Here is a 17630-nt window from a genome sequence, read left to right as displayed (position 1 = left end):
CCGCTGCATCCCAGCCCCTGGAGGAGGAGCCGGAGGGGCCGCTCTCAGCTGGCTGTCTCCTGGCCAGGACACGTTGCACTGGGAGCCGGGCTCAACAGTGGGCTGAGGTTCCAGACAGGAACCAAACCAGCTTGTGGCTGACGGACGAAGTGGCAGGAAGTCCGTGCGGCCAGCTAATCCTATGGGAGCCCCTCTGATGACACAGGCCGGGCAGACCAGATTCCAGACAGAGGGCAGGGCAGGTTGGGCCTTTTCTAGGGAATGCAGACTGGCAAGGGATCTCACCTGGTTGCCAGCCTCCAGGTGCCACCTGGAGAACTCCTGGAGCGCTGACTGATCTCCAGACAACAGAGATCAGTTCCCCTGGAGAAAACAGCTGCTTTCGAGAATGTGGCATTAGAGCAGGGGTAGTCAAACTGCAGCCCTCCAGATGTCCATGGACTACAATTCCCATGAGCCCCTGCCAGTGAATCCCAGGGCTCCTGGGAATTGTCCATGGACATCTGGAGGGCCGCAGTTTGACTACCCCTGCATGAGAGTCTGCTGAGGCTCCCCTCCTCCCAAATCCCCCCTCCCTAGGCTCCACCCCCCCAAATCTCCAGATATGTCCCAACCCAGAATTCACCACCTTACCTGTCCCTTCCTTCACAAAGACCTGTTTCAATTGAGCCCATCCTAGAACCCGAGGGAATTGCTGCTCCTTGGATGTCTTGGGTTTCAGGGGCTGAACTGAGTGGCCTAGTGAAGATCCCCCCTCCTATATCCCAAATTTGGAGAGGGGCAGGCTTTTAAACTGAAAAGCAGACGTGGTTTGTTTCCCAGTATGTGCCCTTGCAGGGTAGCATTGAGTTCCCTTTTCAGCCCCACTTTTCCCCAGCTGTAAAATGGCCGCAGCATCGCCCCACCCACCCAGTCTCAGCAAGATCAGAACGCATGGCCCATCGAAAGCATTATCATATATTATCTGTATGGGAGGGGAGAAGCCCCCGCAGCTTGGGATACAAGTGGACATCGACGGTGAAAAGAGCAACGGGCACCATCTTTGAAAAACGTGCCGAGGCCGATACCGGTTGCCCAGCAGTAGGGATTTGGGGAGACCGAAGGGCTTGCGGGACCGTAACTGAATTCAAAGTGGGATTCAGCACCAATCTTTGGGTTTTGACAAAGTCTCTCAAACACGCGGCTGGGGATGTCGAGCTGTGTATTGGTGCATGTTCAGAGAGCCTCAACCTCATCCTTGAATCACCACCACATTGATGTTTATTTATTGTATGGCATCTTTATTGGGTGGTTAGGAGATCCTAGGACTGTTGAGCAGTCGGGTAAGAGATGTTTGGAGATAGGTTGCCACTGCTTGCCTCCGCGTCGTGACCGCTACTGTTCCTTGGAGGAACTGCCACCTAAATCTTTAGAGGTCTCCCATCCAAATACTAAACAAGGCTGACTCTGCTAAACTTCTGAGATATGTCAAGATTGGGCTTGTCCAGAATCTCCTGGTCAGCTCCTCCCCTAGAACATGATCTCCCCGCCCCCTTTAAAACTCAAGTCTTCAGGCCCGCAAGATGCCAAACAATCTCGAAGGGAGTCTCCGAGCATATGCAGAGTGGGTTTAAACTACGTGTAAAATGGTACCAGCTAGATATCAGGGAAATTTTTTCCCCTCAGAGTAGTTCAGCAGGGGAATGGGCTGCCTCAGGAGGTGGGGGGCTCCCCCTCATTGGTGGCCTTCAAGGAGGGGATGGACAGATCCTTCTCCTGGATGCTTGAGGCTGATCCTGCATTGAGCAGGGGGTGGGACTTGATGGCCTGCACGGCCCCTTCCCAATCTAGGATTCTATGAGTCTAGTTTAGCAGTGGAATGGGCTGTCTAAGGAGGTGGGGAGCTCCCCCTCACTGGCAGACTTCAGCCAGCAGCTGGACAGAAGCTTATCCTGGATGCTTGAGGCTGATTCTGCCTTGAGCAGGGAATGGGACCAGATGACCTGTACAGCCCCTTCCCACTCTAGGATCCTATTTCTGGCCATACTGAGGAATCGCAGGCAGACTACTGCAGCTATCTGGGCTACATGAATGTAGAACAGCCTCATGACTTGGAACAAACCCCCTAAATTTTTAATCTATGCTGACAGCAGTGATTGACCTAGCAAAGTGATTTTGGGGTCTTGGTGGTGGACAACTTGATAAAAATGCCAGCCCACTTCGTAATAGATGGATACATTCATGGGCAGATCTACCGTGTGGCTTAGTTCAGGATCTGGCATCTGGTCTGTCCACCCCATCGCTAAAACAACTCCAGAGCTAGAAAAGGTGCTGACAAAGGCAATCGGAACGATGGAGGGGTTGGAGCAGGCAAAGTGGTGTGGGGATGCACTGGTTTGTTTCCTCGGGCAAGGGGGAGGCCGGAATGCTGGATCACCCAGCAAGGGCTTTCAGTCTTCTGACCCAGAATCTGAGCACATTCTAAAGGTGACAGTCAAGAGTTCCAAACTCCAAAGGATTGTCGCGTTGGTGTTTGTAGGGAAGGGCTGTGACGACCCTCTTTCTGCCTGCTGTCAGTCATCCTTAGGAGCTGCAGTGGTTGGGAAAGAGAAAAATACACAGTTCAGTAATAGCAAAGAGAGACAAATTTGTGGACGCATCCTCCTGTGGTTGTGTGTCCCTTTACTCTCTCCCTCATGGATACCCATTCACAGACAGCATTCACATACATACAAAACCAGATGCTGCAAATCCATTCTCCCCTTTCTAAGAAAGTTTGTTCTGTTCTCATATATTTATCTGTTCCTAGGATTCGTGTGGGCTGGCTCCAGGCTGGAAGGCGAATCAGATTCAAAGTTTTGGTCATGACTTTTAAAGCCCTAAACTGTCTGGGACCATTGTACCTGGGGGACCTGCCTGTCTCCCAAGGAGCTTTAAGGTCTACCTGTTGTCCTCCAGATGTTCATGGACTACAAGTCCCATGAACCCCCACCAGCAAACTCTGGCAGGGGCTCATAGGGATTGTAGTCCATGCACATCTGGAGGACCACAGGTTTGACTACCCCTGGTCTAGAGAGCTCAAGATCCCTGGCCTGAAGGAGATCAAATTGTCCTCAACCTGGGCCAGGGCCTTTTACTCTTCCAAATGAGATCAGAGCCCTGCAGGACCTTGAATGGGCTTGTAAAATACAGCTGTTCCGCCAAGCCTATGGTTGAAGCCTAAAACATCATCTGAATTACACGGGTCTCCCTGTCAAAGGCCCCGCTTAATGTACCAACTGGGGTTAGTATGACCCTCCTACTGCCTCTCTTGTCCTTTTCCAGCAGCAGAAGAGCTAGGCAATTGTGAACTGGAGTTCTTTATTTAAATTTTAACTGTCTCTCTTTAGTAATTTTATATATGTTATTTGCATTTTATCCTACTTGTGATTTTATTGTGATGGAATCCGCCCTGAGATAGGGCGGGAAGCAAATATATAATTATAAACTGAAAATAAAGTTGAAACAACAACTTCTGAGAAACTGGAATATTGTTAAACATTCCATAATGGTAAACTTTCCATGACTTGACCTAGATGGCCTCAGGCTAGCCTGATCTCATCTGATCTCAGAAGCTAATCAAGATCCTCCTTGGTTAGAACTTGTATGGGAGACCACCAAGGAAGACAACCCTTGCTACTCAGAGACAGACCAGGGGAAACCACTTCTGTTCATCTGTTGCCTTGGAAACCCTATGGAGTCACTATGTTAAGGGGGAGGAGTTTCAAGTCCCCATTTGGATATATAGCTCATGAGATCCTGTCACTAAATTTAACCTGCCTTGTAGGAATACTGTAAGGCAGGGGTAGTCAACTTGTGGTCCTCCGGATGTTCATGGACTATATGAGCCAGGGGCTCATGGGAATTGTAGTCCATGGACATCTGGAGGACCACAGGTTGACTACCCCTGCTCTAAGGATAAAATTGGGCTAGAGGGAACTTTCCTGAACTCTTTGGAAGGAGGACACGTTTGAAACATCCTACAGAGTTGTAAACAGCCCCGAGCCTGACAATTGGGGAGGAGCAGTCTTGAAATTGAATAATCTATACATAGGATTATTTCTCAACAACTGAGGATCAAAGACTTGCAATTTATCTTTTTTTTTTCTTTTCTTTTACTCTTTATCTCCTTTTTAGGGCAAATTGACATGGATCCTATTTATCCCACACGTCTCTGGTGCTTTAATATGAAACGTCAAACGTTACTCCGAGAAACAGAAAAAGGCAACAAGGACAAAATGCCACTGAGGCATGGAAGAGAATCAGACAATTGTAAGTAAGGGAGGAGGGAGAATTAAGAGTCCAGTCCTGATATGTTTCAAATGAACTTCGTCAGGGAATCTTCCTCATCCGGCTAGAGCAGCCTTTCTCAACTTTTTTACCGCTGAGAAACAACAGAAACATCCCTCAGGCTTTGAGAAGTAGCACCGTCGTGCGGAATATGGTTGGGAAGCAGAGCTGTGGACATGCCCACCTGGGGCCCCGCCCCTATCCACCCCCTCCAGGCCCATCATTGGCTATTTGGGAGGGGATGGGTGGGTCAGTACGACCATATATGGTCATATCACCCAATAAATATTTAACAGATGTTAAAAATATGTAAAAAATTAACTCCCACCCATCTGGTAACCTTTCCAGGGCCATTAAGAAAAACCCCATGATTTCATAAAACCCTGGTTGAGAATGCCTGAGCTAAAGTCTTAGAATTTATATCCCTATGAACTTCAGGGTTGCTGGTTCATCTCATTAATAGAATCATAGAATCATAGAGCTGAAAGGGACCTCATGGGTCATCTAGTCCAACCCCCTGCACTCACATCCCAATCGCTCTTCTACTGTAACCTGCCATCCCTTTGCCTTCATTGTGCCATTCACAATGGCTTTGCTGTGATCTATGGCTACAGGAGCGTTTGGTCTTTCAGACAAACACCCTTCTGAAGGCAGCTGTTTTTCATTTATGAATTTTAGTTCCGCATCAGGTCCAGCTGGTGAAGAGGTGCCACTCTACCAGCTTCCTTGTCAGTTGTGGGTGCGGTCGCAGGTAACTCTGATAGTTATGGATGAGCTCATACACAAGATGTTTCGTTTGAAGGTTGCACGCTCCATACAAACCTAACACCCCTTTTATCCCCCTCGTTCTGGAGCTTTTTGGATGTCCCGACAGCAGGAAACTAATGCCCAGAGAGCAGTCTTCTGTATCTTCCACTATCCCCCACTAGAACACTTCCGCTACCTTGTGATCCTGCAGTTTCGTGCGGTGGCGTATGTGCCAGTGTACATCACGTCACATCTGGCAGCGTTGTTTGTGAAGTCCGACTCGGCCACTAGGAAGTCTGGGTTGACCATGACCTTGAGAACCGGAGGAAAACAACAGGGTCACACTCTCTGAGTAAGAGCATTAGAAAAACTGATGATCCTGATTTCCACATCCTGTTTCAACCATGGCTAGCCAGAAGCAATCATGTGCTTATGTACAGGGCATGAAGGGTGCAGGCATCTCCTTTTTGTCTCCCAAGATTAAAAGGCACACTGCCTCTGAACACTCCACTTTTACAGTTTGGTGTAGTAGAGTGCAGACTTCTAATCTGGCATGCCAGGTTCGATTCTGCGCTCCCCCACATGCAGCCAGCTGGGTGACCTTGGGCTCCACACAGCACTGATAAAGCTGTTCTGACCGAGCAGGAATATGAGGGCTCTCTCAGCCTCACCTCCCTCACAGGGTGTCTGTTGTGGGGAGGGGAAAGGGAAGGTGAATGTAAGCCGCTTTGAGCCTCCTGCGGGTAGGGAAAAGCGGCATATAAGAACCTTCTTCTTCTCCTTCTTCTCCTTCTTCTTCTTCTTCTACAGATTTGCCTAGTGTGCTTTCAAACCCACCTGAACTAGAGGTTCCGCTATATCATGTGGCAGTGAGTTCTGCGAGCTAATTATATATTGTCCTCTGAGTTCTCTCGCTCTAATCTTTACTTTCTTCAAATTCATGGCAGTGGAAGTCTTAACTGGTACACAAACCCAGCTTGTCCTAACACAGGCCTCCTCATTGCTTGTAAGCTGAAGTTCTGCCTGTCTTCTGGTGGGTTCTACAGCCATAATTCCTCTGTCATTGTTCACTGAATGCCCCTTCCTAGCCATTGCATTAACTCACTCTGTCGTAATCCGCTTTCAGCCCCAGTAAGAATGAACTATAAATAACGCAAAGAAGAGGAGTTGATTTTTATACCCCGCTTTTCACTACTGGAGGGAGTCTCAAAGCAGCTTACAATTTCTTTCCTCTCCCCACAACAGATACCCTGTGACGTAGGTGAGGCTAACGGCACTCGGACAGAACTGCTCTGGGAGAACAGTACTACTAGGACTGTAACTAGCTCAAGGTCATCCAGCTGGCTGCATGTGGAGGAGCTGGGAATCAAACTTGGCAGCCGCTCTTAACCATTATACCAAGCTGGTATTGAAATGCATAAAAAGTGAGGAACTGCTTGTATTAGTGAACTGCGATGCACACACCGCAGGTCGATTTTTCATCCACTTTCGTGCAAATGCTCTGCGATGTTCATGAGTTTGGATCCTGGCCATTGGTTCAAGCGACGTACACTGATGCCTGGTCCAGCCCCTGAGAGTCTATCCTACACCCCACAACCCAACACTACCTTGAGGATGTAATTGCCAGGAGGGACGTCCGTGATGTCAATCCACTGGCAGTCAATGTTGGCAGCATAGGTATCGTAACAGCCAGGACCCAGACCCTGCATGGGAAGAAAATGGCACCCCATTCAGGATTTTTGTTACACAGGAAAGAAGCTCTGAACATTTGCAGAGTGCCACCCTAAAATCCATAATTTGACCTAGCTCATGGTCCCCAACATAGCTCCCATGGCACCACTGGCCCCTTCCCTAGTGCCCACTAAGTGTGTTGAGAAAGTGGGAGGGGCCAGGTGGGGCTTTTGCCTAGCAGGGCTTCTGATTGGCTGTGAAGATTTTTGAGAAGCTGCAGCAGCAGCTGTGAGCCACAGCACGGGCGTCTTTACTGTACAGCCAACGGTAAAACTCTGTGTATGAAAGAAAGATATCTTTAACTAATATGTTTATTTTACAAAGTAGGCTGTTAAACAGAGCTTCTGCCTGAAATGTTGAACTCTTGCAGTTATGTGTGACTGACATTTTGTAGCTAGCTCCACCTCAGGTAGCAGCCATTTTGTGGTTGGCTCCAATGCTTGTAGCAGCCATTTTGTGGTTGGCTCAATCTCCTGATAGCCATTTTGTGGTTGTGCCCTCCATCCCCTGACAGTATTTCAAAGGTGCCCACAGTCTCAAAAAGATTGGGGACCCATGCCTTGTTGATCGTGCAATTACAGAATAGGGATGGGAAGGTTTTAGGTCACGCCTGAACCAAGTCGAGTAACAATGCTGAGTGTTTACCTATTTCAGAACGGAGTAAACTTTACAACACCCAGCTTGCAATTAAGAATTACCTGCCTGTAATTCTTTGCTCTGCCCCTTCCTGGACTTCTCATGTGACGAAAGAAAGCCTGGCCCAGCCCTGAGGCTGAAAACAGGCAAAAACTTTGCAGGACACAGAGGTGAGGACAATTACATTCTAAAGCCTGCAGGCAGAGCTGCTGTTAAAGGCGGAGGAGCAGAGACAGGTAAAAAGTTGGCAACCTTTGCAATCCCAAGCTCTTTCCCTCACTTTTTTAGATTACCTGTGTGTGAGCGGTGCAGGCATATCTTCTCCGGAAGCCCACATCACACGTTGTGTCCTCCAAGCAGAAGCTGGCCTTGTGCCCCTCCGCCACCTTGCGGTGGGTGACCGCATCCAAAAGATCATAGTTGCTAAATGCGTCCATGCTGTGGTAATGCCTGAAAGCGAGAGAGGAAGCCCAAATTAGTCTTTTGATGGCTATGCGCATAAACCTTTGCCCCAGGAAGGGGAAGCAAACCCGCTTCTTTCTGCCAGTGCTTTATGGGCAATGGGGAGTGGAAAAGTTTTTGGGATTTCCTTCTACTTGTGCAAGAAGGCAGCTGTCTATGGGGATGTTTCAAGCATTCTGCTGCAGTTGCTTTATGAGAAACGTCAATGGGAATGTGCTGGGCTTTCCACTCAGCTGGTTGGTGAGAATATCGATGGAGATACATCTGAGATTCCTTCTCAGTTGAGTGATGGAGATATTGGTGGGAATACATCTGAAATTCCCTCACTGCTGACTGGTGGGGATATTGATGGGGACATGAGATTCCTCACAGCTGATTGATGGGGATACATCTGAGATTCCCTCACAGCTGACTGATGGGGACATCCATGGGAATACATCTGAAATTCCTCTAAGCCCTCTGAAGGGAACACATCCAAGATTCGCTCAAAATTGACTGATAGCGATATCCATGGGAATACATCTGAGATTCCCTCACAGCTGGCTGATGTTAACGTAGATGGAGATACACCTGACAGTCCCAATATCAATGTTGAAATGTCTGAGATTCCTCACAGCTCATTGATGGGAATATATCTGAGATTTCTCACAGCTGACTGATGGGAATACATCTGAGATTCCCTCACAACTGAATGAAGGGAACATATTCATGATTCCCTCAAAGTTGACTGATAGGGATATCCATGGGAATACATCTGAGATTTCTCACAGCTCACTGAAGGGTCACATCTATGATTCCTTCAAAATTGATTGATAGGGATATCCATGGGAATACATCTGAGATTCCATCACAGCTGACTGATGTGAACAAAGACGGAGAAACATCTGAAATTCCCAATACTGAGGTTGAAATGTCTGAGATTCCTCACAGCTGATTGGTGGGGTTATTGATGGGAATATATCTGAGATTTCTCACAGCTGACTGATGGGAATACATCCGAGATTCCCTCACAGCTGACTGATGGGGACACCCATGGGAATACATCTGAGATTCCCTTCATACAGATAGCGGACCCAGCTCCAAATGCACTCTACTCCTTCTTTGTTCCTTGTACTCACTGATGGCAGCTGTGCCATTCCCAAGCATGTTGTGGCTTCACCGGGAGGAAATCGGCGGTGCCTTGGTTCTTAACTCTTTGGGGGAAACGAAGAAGGACCCGGTAACTTACATCACTCACTCCTGGTCGGTAGGCAGATCTACAAGGAAGATAGGAGTAAGAGGCTGTTTACACAGGGCTCCAAAGCTAGGGTACTCTGCACGAGCAAAAACATACATTCTAGAAGTGCAGCTAGGTACCTGGTTGCCACAGAACAAGGAAATGAGACGTTTCCTCTGGATAAGTACAACTCACATTCTGTATGCAGTGATATGCCTCTATTTGCCAGAGGAAAATAAACTGGTGGACTGTTTTTTATTCTAAAAATTGTTTATTTCAATCTGATTTTTTTTTCTGCAGTTGCTCCTGGGAAACTCAGTTTAAAGAGAAACCATGAGAAACTAGACTCAGGATTCTCACATCTATCCTCTTCCAGACTTTGGAAATTCTTTTTAACCTGCCAAAGGATTCCCTTGCTGATCTAACAAAGATTGGGGGGGTTTAAAAGAGTTATTGAGGAGGGGCAAAGACTGAGGGGGGAAGGAGAGAAAGGAGTCTTTCAACGAATAAGCAAATAAGCAAATAGAGCAGGCCATGACCTTTCTGGGTAACCATGTCCTGGGATGACGGTAAGATTTGTTTGGATGTTTACAGGAAATTGGGCTTTTTAATCTGCCAGGGAAATTGGGGGGGGGTGTTCCCCTTCTCAAATTCCTCAAAGAAATGGCATCTGTTATTCTGCCCTCCTGTACTAATAAGCAATAAATAAGCTTTCATTCTGGCCGCTGTATGCAAACAGCCATTCAAGAAGCAGCTGGCCATGAGAATCCTAATTACAGGACAAGAGTCAACATGCTTGGAGAAAATGGAGAAACACACACACACACACCCCAAACCATCTTTTGCCATATTAGAATTTGGAAACTAACCGGTGAAGTTGATGGGCAACTGGATTCAAGAGAGAGAAAGAAGCAGCAACAGCATAGTTAACCTTTGGAACTCACCATCACAAGACCAGATTGCTAGATAAAGATTCCCACGTATGATGCAGTCTCAGCCCCAAAGAACATACAAAGTATAAGATTTGATTGGCTTCATGGGACCCCGGAATCCTGCCCCCCTGCTTCTCAGAGGATCTGCCAAAATATGTGGCCATAACCTTTCAAAGGGGATTGGGCAAAACTCATGGGTGAGAAGGCTATTAGCAACATTAATGAAATGGAGCTTCCATATTCAAATGCAGTCTATTTGTGCTATCAACAGGGAGACCCACTGTTTCTGTGCTCTGCTTGTGAGCTCCCTGGCTGATTGCTGTCGGAAACACGAAAGTGGGCCTGTGATCTCGCGGAGTTCCTTTTGAGCTCCTCTTCCATCTGTTTATTTTATTTCATTATTGTGTTGTTATGGTCGTATTTTTAGCTCATCCTTCCCCTGGGGCTCAGGGCGGGTTACCGCAGATACAAACATATACACATTTCGTCAATGCAATTTAAATATAAAACCTTACCATTAAATCACTTATAAATATAAAGCTGCTAGAAATCAGATGCAGATTTATGCACACGTAATCCACTAATTGTCTAAAGCTTGCACATTTAATTAACTGTAAGGGTTTTTAAAAATCTGACACAGCTTCCTGGCAAAAGGCACAAAGAAATCTAGAGAGGGAAGATTACAACAGTGGAATCCAAGATACAGCCCAAGGGCTTCTGGGATACGATCTTCCTGCATGTGAAAGAAATAACATTGCATGGGTCTACCTGGCAAGACAATTTTCCTCAGCCGCACACCGCAAGGCATACATCTGGACGCGTTGGACGTAGGTCGCGGCTTGGATGTAGTACGGATCGGGGATCAAATCCGGGAGGCCTTGGAAGAAATGTGATGGCGAGATGAGAACCGTAGACTGAGCTGGCAGGATTCGAACTCCTGAACAGTGGCTTCACGCTACTTGCCTACCTTACCGGTTTGTCATAACCTCTTTTGTCCCGTCCCCCCCTCCCGTGTCAATAATGAACTAGGCAACTGATCTGTTGTAAAGCAGGGGTCCCTAACCTTGCTGAGTCTGCGGGCTCCTTTGGGATTCAAGCACATTGCAGCCACAAAATGGCCACTGCAAACGGTCACTGCAGGAGACGGGGCCTGCCACAAAATGGCCACTGTAGCTTACCTTCAGTCTGCACAGTCCTTTTGCTGTGGTGGCTGTTGCCGCCCATTCAACATTTCCTTTTTAAAAATTATTTCTTATAATATATTTTAATAGACAGAGAAAGTAAAAACAAAATAACAGTGACAATCAAGAATACTGTGTAGAAAAAATAAAAACAAAAAACCAGTTAACAACCACAAAACAAACACAATATGATTAACTAAATCCACAAACTAACATATTTACACAATTAACTCTCAAACATTGCTATTCAGAGATTTTTTTTTGTATTCTATTACATTTTCCCAAACTAAATCAATTTCATTCCTTTGACAGACTCCTTGAATTATCCTTATATTGTAAGTTATTTTTTTCTAGTATCATAAGTTGCTTTAGTTTATTCCACCACTTATCTATCACTAAATTTTCAGCATTCTCCCGATGGTTAGCTATAATTATACTGGCAGCTACAATCATAAAATTAACCAAAGTTTTTTTTTGTTGACAACACATGCTATTTTTCAAAAATAAGTTAAGAAGAGCTAATGAAGCCGATGGTTCTGTCTTGTCTTTTATTATTTCTTCTATATATTTCTTTAAAGATTTCCCCCTAGAATTCTTTAACTACTGGACAATTCCATCACATAGGAATATAGGTCCCCCTCAGCATTTCCTTTAAAAAAAAATCTGCATTGCCAATCAGAGGTCAAAAATTAAACTGGGCCAAAATTCCTACTTCCTAAAAACACTAGACTGTGCCACAAAGAGTGTGGGTCGTGGCCACAGAGCTCCCAGGGCACCGTTGGGGACCTCCATTGTAAAGCTTGCGGCAAAACCATTGTTGAGAATGCAGAAATGCCACAGAGTGGCTAAATTATATGAATTCCTCAAGCAGTAAACTGCAGCTCGCCAGAGATCGACACCAAAAGAGAGCTTTTACAGCTCCTGAGACATACACATAGTAGTACACACAGGAGTGGTTTGTGTCAGCTCCTATTCTAACGTATAAAATAGCAGTGGGGCTTCATTGCTGAATACTGCTGGAGCCTGGATTTTTAGAAGAATAAGTTGGTTCTTATATGCTGCTTTTCCCTACCAGAAGGAGTGTCAAAGCGGCTTCCAATGGCCTTCCCTTTCCCCTTCCCACAACAGACACCTTTTGAGGGAGGTGAAGAAGAAGAAGAGTTGGTATATGCCGCTTTTCTCTCCCCAAAGGAGGCTCAAAGCGGCTTACAAATGCCTTCCCTTTCCTCTCCCCACAATAGACACCCTGTGAGGGACATGGGGCTGAGAGCCCTGATATTACTGAAGAAGAAGAGTTGGTTCTTATATGCTGTTTTTCTCTACCTGAAGGAGTCTCAAAGCGGCTTCCTAGGGCCTTCCCTTTCCTCGCCCCACAACAGACACCCTGTGAGGGAGGTGAGGCTGAGAGCCCTGATATTACTGCTTGGTCAGAACAGCTTGATCAGTGCTGTGGTGAGGCCAAGGTCACCCAGCTGGCTGCACGTGGGGGAGAGCAGAATCGAACCCAGCTCGCCAGATTAGAAGTCCACGCTCCTAACCACAACACCAAGCTGGCTCTCTTTTTAGTGAAGGGGTGGGGAACCATGTGAAGAATTTTTTTTTTTACAATGACATTAGCATTACGATAGAAAAGATTTACGTCGGTTAGATTATGATAGGTTTATAAAAGTTGTGCCTCTGGCAGAAAATAGGAATAGGGTATTTTCTCCCCATCCCTGTCTCCCATAACTGAGATGGAATACAACGAAGGAAATGAGCCCCAGTTTCATGACGAAGAGAAATCCTTTTTTAAGGAATCTGTGGAACCTCCTGCCACAGGCTATACTCATGGCCACTAGCTTAGGTGGCTTTAAAACAGAACTGGGCACATTCACCGAGGGGGGGACAGATCTATGGATGGCTATGAACTGTGATGACTTAATCCAGGGGTAGTCGAACTGCGGCCCTCCAGATGTCCATGGACTACAATTCCCAGGAGCCCCTGCCAGCGAATGCTGGCAGGGGCTCCTGGGAATTGTAGTCCATGGACATCTGGAGGGCCGCAGTTTGACTACCCCTGACTTAATCCATCAGTACATAAGGGCTCTCGGGTCACAGGTGACTTGTGGAGGACCCAGCAAGAGGCTTTCAATGCAAGTGAGAAGCAGAGTTGGTTTGCCATCGGCTGCCTCTGCAGAGCCATTTGACCTTGCTTAGCTTCTGAAATCTGGTGAGGTCGGCTGTTCCACGCCACCTAATTCTCCCACGCTGGCTCAGTGGAACTTCCACTGTATCTCTCATATACTGGCCACTATAAGAGAGTCAGTTCGGTTGAGAGTGCGGACTTCTAATCTGGAGAGCAGGGTTCGATTCTGCACTCCCCCACGTGCTGCCAGCTGGGTGACCTTGGGCTCGCCACGGCACTGATAAAGCGGTTCTGACCGAGCAGTGATATCAGGGCTCTCTCAGCCTCACCCACCTCACAGGGTGTCTGTTGTGGGGAGAGGAAAGGGAAGGCGATTATAAGCCGCTTTGAGACTCCTTCAGATAGAGAAAAGTGGCATATAAGAACCAACTCTTCTTCTTCTTCTTCTTCTTCTTCTTCTTCTTCTATGCAAGGGAGGCTAGCTGGGGTTTCCTGGCTGCAGCTAGCTGGCTATTTTGGGGGAAAGGATGCGATCCCTTTGGTCTGTTTCATAACCCACCTTTTCCCCAATGGGGACTCAAAGTTGCCTATATCATTATCTTCTTCTCCTTTCTGTTCTCACAACATCCCTGTGAGGTAGGTTAGGCTGAGAGCATGGGCCCCTGGCCCACAGACCCCCAACTAGCTCTGAGAGCCAGTGAGGTATAGTGGCTAAGAGTGATGGGCTCTAATCTGAAAAGCCAAGTTTGATTCCCCAATCCCCCAACCACAGCAACCTGGATGACTTTGGGTAGTCACAGGTGGAGCTGTTCTCCCAAAGCAGTCCTCTTAGAGCTCTCTCTCACCTCCACTGACCTCACAGAGGGAGGGGGAGGGGCTTTTCACTTTTGGGTAGTGAAAAGTGGGATATTAAAAAAAAAAACAGCTCTCTTCCATGGTGTTCAAACCCAAGTCTTCCACATATTCATCAGATGCTACACCAAACTAGCTCTCCAACCTTCCCATGAACATATAATACATTTGTGGAAATTAATACTCCTCAGCTCTAGGGAAGGGTCGTGAGTAGCGCAGTGACCTCAGCATGATTCCTTGATCTCAGCTGACTGGCCCTGTTACCTCTCGGATGGGGCAGCTCCAGCATCTCCCCCCTAGAGTTAAGCCACCTTCTCTGAACACCCCTTTCCTTAGTCCACAGCATCTTCATAACACCCCACAGGACGTCCCACCAAACACAATGGATCTCTTACTCCCTACAGCCAGCCCCCCACCGTCTAGAGCAGGGGTAGTCAAACTGGGGCCCTCCAGTTGTCCATGGACTACAATTCCCATGAGCCCCTGCCAGAATGCTGGCAGGGGCTCATGGGAATTGTAGTCCATGGACATCTGGAGGGCCCCAGTTTGACTACCCCTGCTCTAGACCTCCCCCTCTGACCCCCCCTCCGTTGCTCACCATTGTGGAAGTATCTGGTCCCATAGCCCGGTCTCCTGTTGATGGGGGGCGCCCCCGAGGAGTGCTGCCTGCCACTGGGGTACAGATTGTAGAAGATGCTATTCATGGTCTTGAAAGGGTTCCGGGGGTCGTCTCGCGACGGAGCCCCCGTGGTCCGCGGAGAAAGCGGGGCGCCTTCGATTTCATTCCCCCCAAGGCCGGGGGACCCGCTGCCTCCTCTCTCCCCCCTGGCCCCGGACCCGTAGGGGTCGCTAGCCTGGCCTCGCCCTCGGAAGGAAGCCCCGGAGGCGTTTTGCCCTCGCGGGGACTCCCAAATCCGGGCCGGGGTGCCCCTGGCCCCGCTGGTGGCTGCGCCCCAGGTCCTATCGGTGGCGTTCCACGTCGGCGCCTGGGTGGCCACCTCGAAGGCGCCCTGCCCGGGGGGGAGCCCCGTCCCGGACCCGTCTTCGGAGCTGGGCAGCGGGGTGCGGCGGGCGAGGCCAGCCTCATTGGGTCCCCGCGTCGTCGTCGTCGTCGTCGTCGTGGGCCGCCCGAGCGCAGTCCTCCTGGCCGCCCCGGGGGGACGTTCGTCGGCCGCGGCGCTCAGGTAGAGGCTCTGGTCGCCGGTGCCCCGCGGGGGCTGGAACTGGCCGGCGCTGTTGAAGAGGCTGTAGACCCGCCCGTGGCTCTGCCAGCGGATCTGCTGTCGCCAAGCGGGCGCCCGTTGCGCGCTGCCGTCGGGGCGCACCAGCAGCAGGGCGAGCGGCAGCAGCAGCAGCGGCGGGAGCCCTCCGTGGCCGGCCATGGTGCTCGCCGGGATGGACGGCTGTCCGCTCGCCCAGGCGGCCCAGGCAAGTGGCCCGCCGAGGGGAGGCGCCGCCGCCGAGAGGAGGAGACTCGGCCGCCCCCGACGGCGCGCCCTCGGCCAGGGGTGTCGTGCTACGCCCTCTTGCGGGACGGCCAGCCGCAGTTGCAGGCGGAAACCCCACAGGTGACCCACGAGGGCCGTCCCAGACTCTGCCCTCGACGGCTCGAGGTCAGCCCGGCACTTCCTTGGTCGTTTCTAGCCGCGAGGCAGGCAGAAATGCGACGGGAGAAGCTCTCTTTGCGGAGTTCCGGGCTCCCACTGAATGTGCAAACAATAACTCAAACCGCCCTGGACGTTTTCCTGCTCCGCTTGCTGGGCTGCCAGTGGGGGGGGGGGCAGGTTTGCAGGCAGAAATCCAAGAGGTGAAGCGGCCTGGAAAGTGGGAGCAGCAACCAGGACAGTGGTCCTGGGTCTTTTCCTGGTGCACAGTAGGTAACATCACAACAGCCAAACTGAGCAGCACGTATCCACAGCTTTTTATCTAGGCATGCGGTTGCCTCTCTGTTCTGCCCCGGCATTTCACATCAGCATGACAGGCAGGCATCCAGATGGTGAAGCACCCCTGCAAACTGTAAGCATCTACAAAGCCAAAGGTGGCTCCCATTTCTCCTTCCCCGTGAATGTGTCAAAACCTCTTTTAAATGGCCATTTGCTAGGATGGCTAAATGGAACCTCCATGTTCAGAGGCAGTTGGTCTGAATAGCAGTTGTGGAGTTTGTGCTTTGTGGGCCTCCTGGGGCATAAGACTGGCTGTAGTGTGACACAGTGTGTGATCCATCCTGTTCAATTTTTATTTTAACTGTTTCTTGCTACCTTCACATAGCTTCAGTCACCGTATGGGAGATATTCTTAATGCCAAAGACTCTGAAAGATGAGGAACAAGAATTAGAGCCAAATGTGCTCCTGAGCATGTACATTCTCTGTTATTGCCAGGCTGTCACAGGGATTAGGATAAAAAAGAACAGCATGGTTGGGAGTGTAGTGATTAGTTACAGGGGTGGCCAAACTGTAGCTCTCCAAATGTCCATGGGCTACGGGAATTGAAGTCCTATTATTAATGCAACCTTAATAGACCCTCCCTATTCAGAGGCAGTCTACCAGTGGGAATCCCAATAGTTGGGGCCTCATGGAAAGCCTGTTTTCGTCTTAGCAGTGGGCTTCCTGAGGCCACTGAGTCTGCATCGTGCAGGGGGTTGGACTAGATGACCCATGAGATCCCTTCCAACTGTATTATTCTAGGATTCTATGGCTAGGGTGCTAGGTGCTCCAATCCAGCAGAGCTTGAACTGAACATGGAAGAGCAAGGACATAAACTTGATTACCAAATGTGGATTAGAAGAAGAAGAAGAGTTGGTTCTTATATGCCACTTTTTTTACCCGAAGGAGTCTCAAAGGAGCTTACAGTCGCCTTCCCTTCCTCTCCCCACAACAGACACCCTGTGGGGTGGGTGAGGCTGAGAGAGCCCTGATATTACTGCTCGGTCAGAACACTTTTATCAGTGCCGTAGCGAGCCCAAGGTCACCCAGTTCGCTGCATGTGGGGGAGCGCAGAATCGAACCTGGCTCACCAGATTAGAAGTCCGCACTCCTAACCACTACACCAAACTGGCTCTCTTAGTTTGATCTATCCTATTTCCAGTAGCCCCTGATGGCCGTGAAAGTTGGCCAATGAAAAAAAATGGACAAGAATCTATTCATTTGAACTCTGGTGTTGGAGAAGGCTTCTGCGGGTTCCAGGGACAGCAAAAGTCACAAGCAAGGAAACACTATGGCACGTAAAGTCTGATATGTCACTGGTAGATAAAACAAACCTCCGGCTCACTTACTTTGGCCAGATCGTGCGATCCAACTCGATGGAGAAAGCGATTATGCTTGAGGGCAGAAGGTCCCAGGTTCGACCCCTGGCACCCACTGTTAGAAGGACCAGGGACTTGGTGATGGGAAAGACCCAGGAGACCTGCTGCTCCTCAGAGAAGATAGCACTGGCCTTGAAGG

At 49.0% G+C, this 17630-nt stretch overlaps 1 protein-coding gene across 1 annotated transcript; it reads right to left on the bottom strand.

The window, feature by feature from the left end:
- Nucleotides 1-943: 943 nt before the first annotated feature.
- LOC143835065 (protein-lysine 6-oxidase-like) lies at nt 944-15644 on the bottom strand. Its single transcript, XM_077332193.1, has 7 exons — nt 14789-15644; nt 10801-10909; nt 9003-9140; nt 7716-7872; nt 6663-6758; nt 5252-5367; nt 944-2569 (listed from the first exon to the last, which is right to left on the bottom strand). Exons 1-7 carry the CDS (start codon nt 15570-15572, stop codon nt 2563-2565), a joined length of 1407 nt encoding a protein of 468 aa, XP_077188308.1. The 5' UTR covers nt 15573-15644; the 3' UTR covers nt 944-2562.
- Nucleotides 15645-17630: the final 1986 nt, after the last annotated feature.

The sequence above is a fragment of the Paroedura picta genome, chromosome 4 (assembly GCF_049243985.1).
Source record: "Paroedura picta isolate Pp20150507F chromosome 4, Ppicta_v3.0, whole genome shotgun sequence".
Taxonomy (NCBI): Eukaryota; Metazoa; Chordata; class Lepidosauria; order Squamata; family Gekkonidae; genus Paroedura; species Paroedura picta.
Note: the sequence above shows the minus strand (reverse complement) of the source record. Positions and strands in the feature narration are given on the sequence as shown.

What these genes read in the sequence shown, in the direction of transcription:
- LOC143835065 (XM_077332193.1), bottom strand. Translation starts at nt 15,572, where the DNA reads ATGGCCGGCCACGGAGGGCTCCCGCCGCTGCTGCTGCTGCCGCTCGCC. An exon ending in GAGGAAAATTGTCTTGCCAG is followed by an intron (nt 9,141 to 10,800) that starts GTAGACCCATGC and finishes TCTTCCTTGTAG; the next exon opens with ATCTGCCTACCGACCAGGAG. An exon ending in GAATGGCACAGCTGCCATCA is followed by an intron (nt 7,873 to 9,002) that starts GTGAGTACAAGG and finishes TCTCGCTTTCAG; the next exon opens with GCATTACCACAGCATGGACG.